The sequence below is a fragment of the Ahaetulla prasina genome, chromosome 1, assembly GCF_028640845.1.
Source record: "Ahaetulla prasina isolate Xishuangbanna chromosome 1, ASM2864084v1, whole genome shotgun sequence".
NCBI lineage: Eukaryota > Metazoa > Chordata > Lepidosauria > Squamata > Colubridae > Ahaetulla > Ahaetulla prasina.
In genome coordinates, this window is record NC_080539.1 from 154,486,713 (window position 1) to 154,500,424 (window position 13,712).

The following is a 13,712-nucleotide window of genomic DNA, read 5'->3' on the forward strand; positions in this document are numbered from 1 at the left end:
AATAACTTGTCAGTCTGGGCATCAAGAGATTTTCATGAAGAAATACTTTGGAAATGTAAAAAAAATGAAATTCTATTTTAAGCTGGCTATTGTGCTTCTGGGTATGAACACTTTGATGTTTTAAATTTGTGAATTTAAATGTAACTTTGAATAGTTACATACTGCATATAGGTAATCCTCAGCTTACAAACTGTTCATTTAGTGACTGTTCAACATTACAACAGCACTGAAAAAAGTAACTTATGACCGTTTTTCACACTTATGACTGTTGCAGCTTCCCCATGGTCATGTGATCAAAATTCAGACATCTGGTGACTGGCTCCTATTTATGATGGTTGCGGTGTCCTGGGGTTATACAATCACTTTTTTGTGACAAGCGAAGTCAATGGGAAAGCCAGGTCCACTTAACAACTGTGTTACTAACATAACAACTGCAGCGATTCACTTAACAACTGTAGCAAGAAAGGCTGTAAAATGGGGCAAAATTCTTATTTAGCAACAGAAATTTTGGACTCAGTTGTACTTTATAGACAGGTATCTATGCATACCACCAACACAGAAAGGAAAGCGATTAGCCATTGGGTAGAAAGATGGGAAGGTCCAGCAGCAGAGAACTGCCCAGTGGGTGGACATGGTAGCCAGCTCCTTTTCAAGGTGTAGCCAAACCATCTTAATCCAAACAGGTTTTTCTTAATACAGTTTAGATTTAAGCTATCATTAGCTTAGGACAGGAGCAGCTGACAAGTACAGTGTGGATATGCCCTAAATCTGAAGACAGCAATGCGGATTAACAATGCACAATCCCTTTGCATATTTATTTGGAAGTATGCATATACTTTCAAATAAAGCCTCATGTAAGAAAATGGCACTAAGGGTAGTCCTCGCTTAATGGCGGCAGTTGGGATCAGCGACTCTGTTGCAAAGTGATGCAATCATAATACGTCACGTCACCATGCCGACTTAGGACAGCAGTTGTGGCAAAACTGTTAGATGAATTCTGTCTGGTAACAGCATTGGTGGAAGTCATTTTTTTTACTTCCAGTTCTGTGGGCGTGGCTTGGTGGGCGTGGCTTGGTGGGCGTGGCAGGGGAAGAATACTGCAAAATCCCCATTTCTACCCCACTCTGGGGCCAGCCAGAGGTGGCATTTGCCGGTTCTCTGAACTACTCAAAATTTCCACTACAGGTTCTCCAGAACCTGTCAGAACCTGATGAATCTCACCCCTGGGTCACAGAATCCTGCAGTCATGTGATCACCATTTATGGCATCCTGACTGTTACCCCACTGAATTTGCTTGTTGGAAGCCAGCAGTGAGGGCTGCAAATGGGAATCACTGCAATTCTGTGACAGCAGCAACTATAAGGAGCGGTCATCCGTCCTCTAGTTCAGGGCCATCCTGACTTTGAATGTCACTGAATGAGGATTGCCTGTATTTAAAGCAGTAAAGGAGAACAGATTTTGCTAGTCATTATCATGATGCTAATTGTGTTGTGCCTATACATTAAATATATGTCTGCATTTTGTAAGGAGTTAATAATACTTAGTTATTACCAATGGCACATTTTGAAACCCGGGTGGCATGTTAACAGTGTTTCCACTCCCTGCTTTAATTATTTTCCTGCTTACAGTTGTTCTTTCCATCTTAATCTACCGGGCTATTTTCTGAGTGTTTCAAGTCACATTTGGAAGTTATCAGACAGATCCTTTTAGGAGGTGGGTGAGGTAGTGCAAAACCTCTCTCCAATCTATCAATGGGCAGGCTTAAATCCAGGAAGTCCTCTCTGGCACTCGCTGAACAGCTGTCCAACAACTTTGACATCAGCACAGAGTGGAAAGCCAAATGGGCTGCTGATCGCCCAGGCAGTTACATAGATGATCCTACAGCATTGTAGGATCCCAGCGTTGGTCAACTCTGAACAGGATCCAGGACTTATTGTTTAAGTGGGCTCTTGTCTCTACCCCTCAGTGTGAATGTGGTGCTCCTTGACAAAATATCCATCACATTGTGTCCGTATGTTCATCAAGAGCTTACACCGGCCCAATGTCTGATTTTTTTCAACATAGACCATCCTGTCCTTGAATGGCTGTGTGGACTGGACATTAACATTTGAACCACTCTTAAGTCCATTATATTTGCCATACGCTAAATAAATAAATAAATCTCTCTCCATAACTTAGATGCATTTATTTAGTACCGTGACTGCATTCTAGAAGGTTTGAGAAGAAGCCTGTCCCTTTTTGTTTTTAATGGCAGCTATCATCATTTCTCCCTGGAGTGCTGCAGGTTCCCACCAGAGATGGGATTCAAATCCCAGTGCTACTGGTTCACTATCGGTAGCGTGCAGCGCTTCTGTGCATGCACAGAGCATTTTTGATGACGTCTGGGTGGGTGGGCGGAGCCTCCTGCAGCTGCTGCTACCAGTTCGCCTGAACTGGGGCAAACCGGTAGAAACCCACCCGTTTCCTGCCCTTTTAAGCTTTCCCGAAAGCTATAAAGGAGGTCTTTCTCCCCAGGCATTAGGACAGAAAGGTTTGATTCTTGGGACTGATTGGGTGAGTGTTTCTTAAACTTTTTCTCTCAGAACTCTTCCTGCTTTTAAAAATTATGGTTGGCATTGAGCCTATTTATCAATATTTACCATATTTAAAATCAAAGATGATGCATTTGCTGCACCTACCGCTTCTTACAATGGTTTGATGGGATTTCAATATTGTGGTATTATTTTTCAACATGAGGTGATAAATAAATTTCAGTTTTGTGGACCCCTGAGCCAGGTCCTCGGAGCAGACTTTTAAATAAATTTAGATGCCTGGTTTTCCTTATGTTTTTTTGTTTCTTTGTTTTTACTGTTTGTGATTTTATTGTTGTGAGCTGCCCAGGGTTGTGTTTTACGAGATGGACAGCCATATAATTTTTTTAGATCAATCAGTCAATCAATCAATCAATTCAATCCAATCCAATCAATGTTTTATGCTATTTTAAAGAACTTTCCTGTCTTTTGTTTTGTTTTATTTGTTTTATGAAGTTTTGATTCTTATATGATTTATAAAGTGAACATAATGAGGTTGGAAGAAAATGAGAGTGGCTATTTCGATTAAATACATTTTTTGGCCATTATGTATATAAAGCAGGGCCTTATATTTCTTATATCACTGCCTTTTATTTTATGGATAGTGCAATATGACAGGCTATCCAAAAAAGGAGAGAAAAATCTAATGAATACACCATGATTATTCATTCTTGCTACAGAGCCACGCCTGTCTCTCTGTAACATATAGCATATGTATATTTAAAACAATCTTGTTACAATACAAATCTTCATCCGATTAAGAGGATTAGATAGAGGAAGTAGAGAACCACCATGTTTACATAGATTTTGTTTAAAAGATTTATTTGTTGATTCTATGGTTATGTTAAATTAGCCAGGAGACTACAAAGCTAATACAGAGTAGTTATTGGGCTATCTAACACTGCTAGCCCATTCCGTTCAAGCTCGCGTGCTATCCATGGTGCACCACAGGAGGTGATCTAACTCGGCACAGAAAGAAAGATGAACGGCATCCTGCAGTATCATCCAGGACTTTCTCCCTCCACTAAAGTCACCTCGCAAACGAGCATCACATCCGGGAAGGTCCAACATGGGCAGGGTTCTGACTATCCACGCTAAGCACTGGTTTGTCTTCCCACCAAAGTGGTACCTATTTATCTATCCGCACATAACATGTTTTCAAACTGCTAAGTGGGTAGAAGCTAAGGCGAATGACGGGAGTTCACCCCTCCATGCAGTGCTAGGACTTGAACTGCCGGAGCAAAGCTATCTCCAGCATCCTTTAAGCCACTGTGTAGAAGGGATTTTAGTATAGTTCCCCTCTGCCAGCTTTGCTGTGCTACTTCTTTGTGGTAGTGGTGGCGGTTGGTGTTTTTAGTGTTGGAATTTTTTTCTTATAATAATATCTAAAGTAGTGTAACTTTTGATGAGAAGCTATAAGAGCCATGGTGGTGTAGTGGTTAGAATGCAGTATTGCAGGCTACTTCTGCTGACTGCCAGCTGCCTGCAGTTCGAGTCTCACCAAGCTCAAGGTTGACTCAGCCTTCCATTCTTTCGAGGTCGGTAAAATGAGGACCCAGATTGTTGGGGGGGCAATAGGCTGGTAAACTGCTTAGAGAGGGCTGCAAAGCACTGTGAAGCGGTGTATAAGTCTAAATGCTATTGCTATTGCTTAAAAGGTTGTAATGAGCAACAGTGATTTTAGGGGAAGGCTAGCTCTTTCTTGAATAAGTGAACATGTCACAAAAGTTGTGTGCAAGGAAGGTTAAGGACTTAGGTGTTGTTGTTTACTGCAGCCACTCTATAGCCATTTTGGCTAACTGTAGATAAGAAGGGAGGGGAAATGCACATGAGGCTCCATGTTCAGGAAGTATAAACAGAGAATTGACTAATGCCGTACACCCTCATTGTTTAATATTGGCTTAAACTTTTCAATTAGTGAGAGAGCTGGTAAGGAATATTCGCATTGGCCACTGCCCATCTACTTTCTGATTTGGGCTCTGTGGTTTCTCATCCCCCCACAAGTATTTTTTTATTGTAGCCCAGCTTTGAATGAGCTTAGCTAACATTGGGAGAGATGAACAAAAAATGCCAGGAATATACACCAAGACTAGATTACTTTTTACAAATTGTTGTCTCATGTCATTTTCTTAATCTGCTTTGGGATTAATCCTTAAATTGGTATGGGCCAACTCTTGAAAGCAATGAAGAAACTGGATAGAAAAAATATGGAAGCTATTACTGTTATAATCACTGTTATTTAAATTTATTTTGAAGTTGGCATTACAAAAGATTTCTGAGAATACAATGGATAGCCAAGAACACAAGCAAACGGATTATAGAACAAATCAATCAAGAGTCTTCAGTGAAATCCCAAATGACTAGGTTAAATGTTTATTTTGTACACATTAAACAAAGACCTAGCTGCCTTGAGAGATCCTTAATGCTGGGAAAAATGGAAGAAAACAGAAGAAGAGAAAGACCTGCAACAAGATTGATGGAGTCAATTACCACATTGATTGGTGGGCTTTTGGGAGCCCTGCAAGTCCAGATCATCCTGGAGAAGGTCTATCTTGCTAAACATCAATACTGACTTGAAGGCCTAAGCAAAGAATCAATGAATCAAGTAGTACATAAACTTGGTACTAAGTTGTAAGAAAATATTGGAAGTAAAAGTGAATGTCAACCCATCGGGGCATTAGTACTGATCTGAATACAGTATATGTTACACCTTTCATTCTTCAGTCTAGATGGGATGTCTCACATTCAGAGTTGTCTACGGACATGTCCAAGAGAGGCAGAGCTTGCCGTGTAAAATCATAATGAAGACATCTCTGCTAACTTTAAGATGACAATTTGACTTAGATCAGTTGCTTTTTCTTTAGATTGTTATTCTGCCTTTTTTATGTACAACTCAAGGTGGCAAACATATCAATACTCCTTCCTCCTAATATTATCCCCACAACAACAACAACCCAATAAGGGCTCGGCTCTGAGAGAGAATGACTGGTCCAAAGTCATCCAGCTGGTTTTTTATGCCTACTAGAACTCACAATCTCCTGTACTCTTGCCTGGTGTCTTAATCACTACATCAAACTGATTCTCAGCTCACTGGTTTTATTTAAATAATATATACTCATCGGCCAAGCATCTGCTAAATGGCAGCACTTACTTGACCTTAGCTGATTCCGAAAAGCAGCATTGGATGTGATTATTATTTGGGAAATCATAAAAAAAAAGTGCAATAAACTGGGAAGAGAGAAAAAGAGAGAGGGAGGGGGAAAAAAACCCCCATTGCTTATGAAGGCAATGATAAACCAATTTCGATTTATTGTTATGAAAATAAAATGGACACCTGGAGCCTAGTTCGATTTAAGGGGCTGTTTAATGTCTGTGCATGAAATCAATAGGACTGAAAAATGTTTCATTTGTCAAAACAATCCACTGTAGTATAGGAGAGATGCAGCAGGTATCTGTCACAAATACAAGTTTGTCAAACCTATGCCTGAATCATTATCCTTACATTCTCCCAACTGAGTTCAGAAGTACAGTATTCCCCGGGGTGAAAGTATTGCACTCCTGATGATCTGATCTTGAACAGGGAAAACTGGAAATCTGCTTTCCTCAAGAATAAGTTTTCAAATAAATGGCCCATTTTTTTCCCCTTTTAATCAGAATAGCCAATCCCAGAGGGTTTTGGAATGTATGATACTAAGAAAAGACCAATGCTGGATTAACCTGAAAAGAAAGGATCTTTATTTTAAGAAGGCAACCAAGGATTTGTTTTAAAAATGTATGTCATCTGTTTTAAGATACATGAGGCTGAGAACTGCCTATTAAAACTAATTATCATTAATTTGAGCAAGCAAAATAAAGGAGGACAGAGGAAGGAAGAGTACAGATTAATGCTACGCCCGAGAACACAAGCAGCACCCAGAAGAAATAAGAAATCCTTTACACATCTGTCTATACTTTCCCTGCCAAATTTATCTTACTGCTTTCAATCCCCCCCGGATTTCTAGGTACGTGCCAGGTTTCAATTTCTAGGCCTAGTTAGAGAAATATATATTTCACAGCCAAGGCTCTCTGAGAACCTTTTCACTTCCTTTCCCCTTGTTTGTCTTCCCCTGGAAAGGAGGCGATGGCTGTCTTTGCAGAATATTTAAAAGTCCCCAGCTAGCCAGCAGATGACCTATTTTATCAATTACAGATAGTCCTTGACTTACAACCACAATTGAGCCCAAAGTGTCCGCTGCTAAGCAAGGCAATTGTTACGTGAGTTTTGCCCCATTTTATGACCTTTTTTGCCACCGTAGTTAATTAAGTGAATCACAGCAGTTGTTAAGTAAATCATGCAGCCATTAAGTGAATTTGGCTTACCCCATTAGTTTTGCTTGTCAGAAGCTGCCTGGGAAAGCAACAAATGGCGATGACATGACCTCAAGACACTGCAATTATCATAAATGCATGCCAGTTGCCAGGCAACTGAATTTTGATCATGGAAATACTGCAACAGTCATAAGTGGGAAAACTGGTTATACGTCACTTTTTTTTAGAGCTGTTTTAACTTCGAATGGTCCCTAAACAAATGGTAGTAAGGGGAGGACTGGAAGCCCCATGCCTATTATGGTGACCTATTGATACTTCTGTCTCTGCAAATTATTGATACTAATTCAGTATTTTAGCTTGTTTATTTTAGTACAGTCTTGATAGTCCTGCAGAATGGCTCCCAGTAGTCTCTCATACTGTCCTGTATTGCTGTAGGATGGTTAATTAAAGGATGTTCAGATCAAATTACTTCCTGAGTGTACTGTACACTACTAAGGAAGTAATCTCACATTGTGCTCTTATTTTTAAATATAGATTAGGAAATGTCTCGAAGATTGTGAAACTGTTACACCAATATTAAAAAAACAATGTACTGTGTATGTAATAGCTAAGGTGCTGGCTTAGAAATTAGGAAATTTTGAGTTCTAGTTCTGCCTCAGGTATGAAAGCTGGCTGGGTGACTTTGAGCCGGTCACACTCTCTCTCAGCTCAGCTCAACTCACAGGGTTCTTGTGGGAAAAATAAGGGGAGAAAAGAGGATTACGTACCCTGAGTTACTTATAAATATAATAGGTGGAATAAATATGTAATAAATAAGTAATTCAGCCCTGGAAGCCTCTGCAAAAAGTTATCGATAATGGCACTTTTAACCAGAATTCATTCTATTCTATAATTTAGAAAGGCTCATTTTATTTCCTCTATTTTATAGTATAGAATAACATACACATCAGTGGTGGGTTGCTACCGGTCCTCCCTGGTTCGGGCGAACCGGTAGCGGCGACGGCAGGAGACTCTGACCACCCACCTGGACATCTCTGCACAAGTGCAGAAGAGTCGCACATGCACGTGAGCGCCTGCATGCCCGCAAACAAACTGGTAGCGACCGAAATTGAAACCAACTACTGATACACATCTACACTCAGCTTCTCGATATCAACAGAACTTTATTACAAAAGTTATGATGGGGTGTAATCCAGAGTTGCAGGAGGGAGTGGTTCTTTCTCAGGGACCAAAGACATAACTTAGTGCAGAATCCTTGGTATGTAGGAAGATGGTGTAGGCCGACACCCTCTAGTTGTTTATTGAGGATATCTAATAGTTAGGTAGATAAGTGCTTTAGTCTGGCAAGATTCTATTTGTAGGTGAACAACAATAAAAGCTTCTTGAAGTAACTTGATTCTTGGGTCGGACACATTCAATCTCTATTTAGTACAAGATGTAAGATAACACTTTATTCTTCATGCAAACAATGTAGCTGACACAGTATGGATAACAATGTCCAGCATATGGATCAGTAGTGGGTTGCTACCGGTTCGCCTCGGATTGGGCGAACCAGTAGTAGCGGTGGCGGGAGGCTCCGCCCACCCAACCAAACGCTTCTGCATAGGCACAGAAGTGTTGCGCATGTGCACGAACATGCGCACGCCTATGAGAAAACCGGTAGCGACGGGGTTTAGAAACCCACCCCTGATATGGATAGACATGTCATGAATGTAGAAAGTATAGCTATATAAAAATATATGAATCTAAAAGTCATATATTGAGGACTCATTGGCTACACGGGGTGGCGGTGGGGTCACTGTGAAATGAAAGGGCAATCCATGTGATATAAAAACATTTGTAGTATTAACTCTGCAGAAAACCACCTTGGAAGGTTACAAATAGTCAGCTGTACTGACTCAGTCAATATAGAACTATCACAAGGGAAAAATAAAACCCCAGGTCCATACTTATGCAGATATGTCATGGTACTGGATTATTATGTGTAGATAAACTTCAGATGTTGCATTGCTTCTATTTCTTTTTTCTTTCTAAAGCATCTCAACTGATTTGCCAATTCTCAGAAATCACTTTCAAAAGCACAGGAGATTGCAAGAGACATGGAAGATTGCCAAAATAGGGCTGCTCCATCTTAAATCAGCAAAACTGCTTTTTTTAAAAAAAAAATATATATCCAGTGGGACACCTTTATTGGGCAAAGAGAAAGGAGACAATTTTGTTTCCACCCTGCCCCCGCCCCTATATTTTGAATAGTAAGATCCTTCAGTTCAATATTGAAGGTGACTCTGGAGTTCCAAGTAGAAAGCCATTCAACAATTCACTGGGGAAAAAAATTGCAACCAACTCAATGGTCTCATAGAGAGGAGCTGAAAGGTATGGCAGACATCTCAGGAAATCTACTTCAATGGATTTGCACAAGGAACTCAATAAAGAGGTGCACATGTAGCTCAGGGGTGGGCTTCAAAAATTTTTCAAGGGGTTCTCTGCCCGGTTGCTGAGTGGGCATGGCCATGGTGGGTGTGGCCATGGTGGGCGTGGCCTAGTCGGCCTCCTGCACCATGGTGCAGGGGTGTGTTTTTGCCCTCCCCGGGCTCCGGAAGCTTTTTTTGAGCCTCCGGGAGGGCAAAAACAGCCTCCCCAGGCTCCGGAAGGCCTCTGGAGGCCAGAAAAGGGCCCGTTTCCAGCCTTCCTGAACTTCTGGTAGGCCCGTTTCATGCCCTCCCCGAGCCTCCACATGCACCCTACATTTACCTGCATCCAAAACGGGCTGTGTGGGGACTCCTGGGAGGGGTGGGGTGAGGTGGGCATGGCCAGCCAGGAGTGGGATTTGGGGATTCTTCGAACTGCAGAGAATCTCAGCTAGTGGTTCTCCCGAACCCCTGTAAATCCCCAGCAGCCCACCCGATGTAGCTGTGGTAGAGATATAAAACTTCACACTTCCACTGATAACAGTGCCGTCCCTTTTAAATAATTATTATGTCACTATGGTTGTGGGAAGAAATATCCATCTAGTTCAGCTCCAAGCTGGGGGAAAGACACTGGAAACATGGAGGCTGATTGGAAAGATGGTTTAGTGATGAAGCAATCCACATGGGTTGTGATTTTGGGCATCTGATAAAATGGAGTTGAGAGTGGGGTGTTTTTTTAATACCTTCTCTGGGCTTTGTATTTGAGCTTCCTGTTTCTGTGCAAGAAAATGTATTCTATTGGCTGTTGTCAGATTCCTATGGGGTCATGTAGGGGTTATGTAGGGGTCATAGCTGGTTCTATAAGCAAAAGTGGAAATGCAAATCCTAGGTGCTTGTCTGAGCTAATCTGGTTTACCTCCGATTTATTGTTTATCTGAGCTCCCAGGTGAAGTTTGAACTGCTCTGGGATGGTGCAATAAAGGGGCTTGTGTTCTGAAAGGGTATTGAACAGTTCGTATTGTGTCTTAATGGCTTTTGTCCCATTTTGGATTGAGTGAGGGTGCTTGCTTCTAATTCTACCATTCTGCCTTTGTTCAGACTTTGCTGCAGAGAATTTCAAAATATCCTGTCTTGAATGGATTTCTGCCTGCAGTATTTGCTTTGCCAATGAACAGAGTTATCTCGATACTTATCTTCCTCTTTCAATAAGCTCTTTATCTCTTGCTGGCATCTGTTGTGGGCTATTAAGGAAAGTGGGGGCTGCTTTCTGCCTCCAAAAACATGTTTCTCCATTTCTCATCTAGGGAAATTCTATCTTTTTAATATTTCTCAAAATATTTCATTCTTCAAGGTGGGGATTTTCTACATGGTGTTAATTAAATATTTATCTTGAATTTTAGATTCCATTGATGAAAGATCCTGGCTGGATCAGAGATGTCTGGACTCGTAATGTCAATGTAAGTATGTTTTTTTTTACATTTGTATTTACGTAAAAAAAATTACGTAAAAAAAAGAAAAAGAAAAGAAGTCCCTGTGGACTTTACTCCACTAATTGTTGCTGACTATAAGGGGTGATGCTCATCTCCGTTTCAAGGCCATTGCACCAGCATTGCCCAGCATGACATCATGGAATACGGTTAACCTTCCCACTGAAATGGTACCTATTTATCTACTTACATTTACATATTTTCAAAATGTTAGGTTGGCAGGAGCTGGGGCGAGGACAGGAGCTCACCCTGTCGTGTGGCACTCGGATCTTGAACCTGGGCTGCCAGCTTTCCATCCGACAAGCCTGGGATCTTAACTGTTGAGCCACTGACTGCCTCTTCTCATTTCTTGGCCTTTTGGCTAAGATCATGTGTAGTATCTATTCCTATCACTTTAATATCTGACTTCAAATGCAGATATTCAAAAAGTCATGGTGGAAGGATTTTACCATACTCATCATGCCTGGAGTGTCCTGATTTCCACAAAACATCTCACAACTTGTCCTGCAATGTCATCATGACACATTCATAAACAAGGGAGATTAAAATCTGAAAATCACATTGAGAAAACCATGAGTCTCACAGTCTCCTTCTCCTTCAATAGGTCAAAGTTATCTAAATGATTCATCTTAGTCACCTGGTTTGATTCCTGTACAGGTTGATTAGTTCATCAGCACAACCACAATTGTTTTGTCATGGCTCAGAAATGAAGCCTTTCAAAAAGGTAGTAGCAACATCTGTTCTTACGTTACACACTTCATCTTGAAGTACAGCCATAAAGATTTATGTCGATCAGTCCATAGCTGATGTTGAGGTCCACACATTGTAACATTGTTGAAGTGGACAAATACTGATGTGTACATCAGAAAGGAAAAAAAAATATATGTCAGTAGATTTGTGCCTGTCTTAAAAGATTAGAAATCAACAATAATATTTTGAAAGAATCTTCTGGATCAGGCTTTAAGTTATATGTGAAGATTTATATTACAAGGTACCGAAAGAGAATTATCAGCAAGCAAAAGTAGTTTCATTTCTTTGGTTTATACTCTGTTTTTTTCCTAAAAACTCAAAAGGGTTGGAATAAAACTGGCTTGTTTTATCTCCACAACAGCAACCCTTGAGGTAGGTTGAGCTAAGACAAAATAACTACCGGAAAATCACCCAGTAAATTTCCATGTTTAAAAGTGGAGTTAAATGTGGGCCTATTATCTTAACAGTGGTGCCACACTGGATCTCATAAGTAACTTTTGACCATCATTGTTTAGTACCAGTAATAATTCTTCATCTTCAATATTGAAAAAGTACTTTGCCCCATATTTCACCCAATATATGGCTGCCAAATCTTTGCTGGACTTCTATAAGATCTCCTCACGCACACCATCATTACTGAAATCTCACAGGATTTAGCAGTCTTCTTTATGAATAGAGACTTGATGGAGTGGAGATTCAGACAAAACGCCCATTCCTTTAATAGCAGCGGTAAATGAATAGTAACTGAAATTGAACGCTCTTGCTTAAAATAGTAAGAGATTAGAACAGGCTGTCAAAATAGGAGACTAACTGCAATCCGGATTCACTTATGCGAAATTGGATTTGGAAAGACAGAACTTTAATATCATATTGTATTTATTTTTCTGAGGAAACTTTGCAATGAATAAGACATAAGGGTTGAATTTGGAAAAACAGAACAGTTTGGAATAAGAAGGGGAATGAAACAAGCAGGGAATATTTTCTCTATGTTTAATTTACACAGACTACATTGTAAGAAAGGCAAAAGTGAAGACTCAAGAATCAAAACAGACCAAAATACTAAGTTTCAGATATACAGAAAGTGCTTAAAGTGGGGAAAAAAGGAAAGATTGTGAAAATAAAAATGGACATTGAACAATTCAGATGGATGTTAAACATTAAGATAAAAATAATGTCAACTAGTATGAAACTTGCATAGCAAGAAATGGCTGATGTCTCTGAGTTCTTGAACTCAAATAGGAAATTAATCCTAATTTAGTGCTGTGTCCTTTAAGTGGTAGCAGCTCTTCAGCGTCTCAAATTGAAAATATGCAAAGTAGCCATTTTAATGTGCAACCCAACCATGAGGCCAGAGGTCACCTTTCTCAAACCATGAGGCCAGAGGTCACCTTTCTGCAGGCTTTATTTTGTCTGAAGTAAAGTTTTTAAAATCTGCTAACAGCTCTTGATAAACCAGGATAATCAAACATCCAGAAGGCTAGCAATCTAGTTAGTAATATTGTGTGAGGATGCTCATACAGCGTTATCCTAGACAATGCTAAAGGAAGCATTCCCTCTTCTCCCAAATGAGCAAGGAGTGTGGCAATGTGACACCCACATGACAACCTCTTGGAATGTTTGCTTGGCCATACTTAGATTAGACAGTGTGGAGGTAATGGAGGCAGAACGAAGAGGTCATCCGAGGAGCCAATATGTATACAGATACTATTTCTGGGTAGGACTTGTGTATTCTTTTGCTAAACCGGTTTACTCTTGAGAATGTGAATGGGTAGTAGGAAATTGGGGTGGTGTTGTGAAGTTTCTATTGAAGCAAGGCTATTTAAAAGGTTGGATCTGGACTGAAGAGACTTATGTAAAACACTCACTCAGAATGAAGCTCACCAGTGACCTTGTCTACTGATCTTCTGCCAGTATAATCTATGCCTGAGGATTGCTGTGACGATAAAATGATAGAAGAAAGGAAGAACCTTATAGATAGTTTTAATTCTTTGGAAGTGAGAGGTGGCGAAGATACCTGTTGCTTGTCTTTTTTTTTTATTCAAAAGTTTTACAAAAAAATCCCCCTGTTGCTTGTCAATTGTTACTATGGGCACAGTATACTGAAATGCCTGCTTACCACTTTAGGATAGGCTTTTAAAATAGTAAGAGATTAGAACAGGCTGTCAAAATAGGAGACTAACTGCAATCCG

At 40.3% G+C, this 13,712-nt stretch overlaps 1 protein-coding gene and 1 non-coding gene across 6 annotated transcripts in view; both read left to right on the top strand.

Moving 5' to 3' along the window:
* Nucleotides 1-13,712, top strand: part of LPIN1 (lipin 1) — a 141,233-nt gene that overhangs the window by 41,268 nt on the left and 86,253 nt on the right. For all 5 annotated transcript variants that reach the window (XR_009154644.1, XR_009154643.1, XM_058178647.1 and 2 more), the window contains exon 2: nt 10,687-10,743. Coding sequence is in view for 3 of the 5 variants with exons in the window: in XM_058178647.1 (XP_058034630.1) it covers nt 10,687-10,743 (57 nt within the window). In the remaining 2 variants the exon portion in view is untranslated. The remainder of the gene's footprint in view (nt 1-10,686; nt 10,744-13,712) is intronic.
* LOC131189416 (U2 spliceosomal RNA) lies at nt 11,115-11,300 on the top strand. The gene has a single exon (XR_009153027.1). It is a non-coding gene; the product is annotated as a U2 spliceosomal RNA (small nuclear RNA).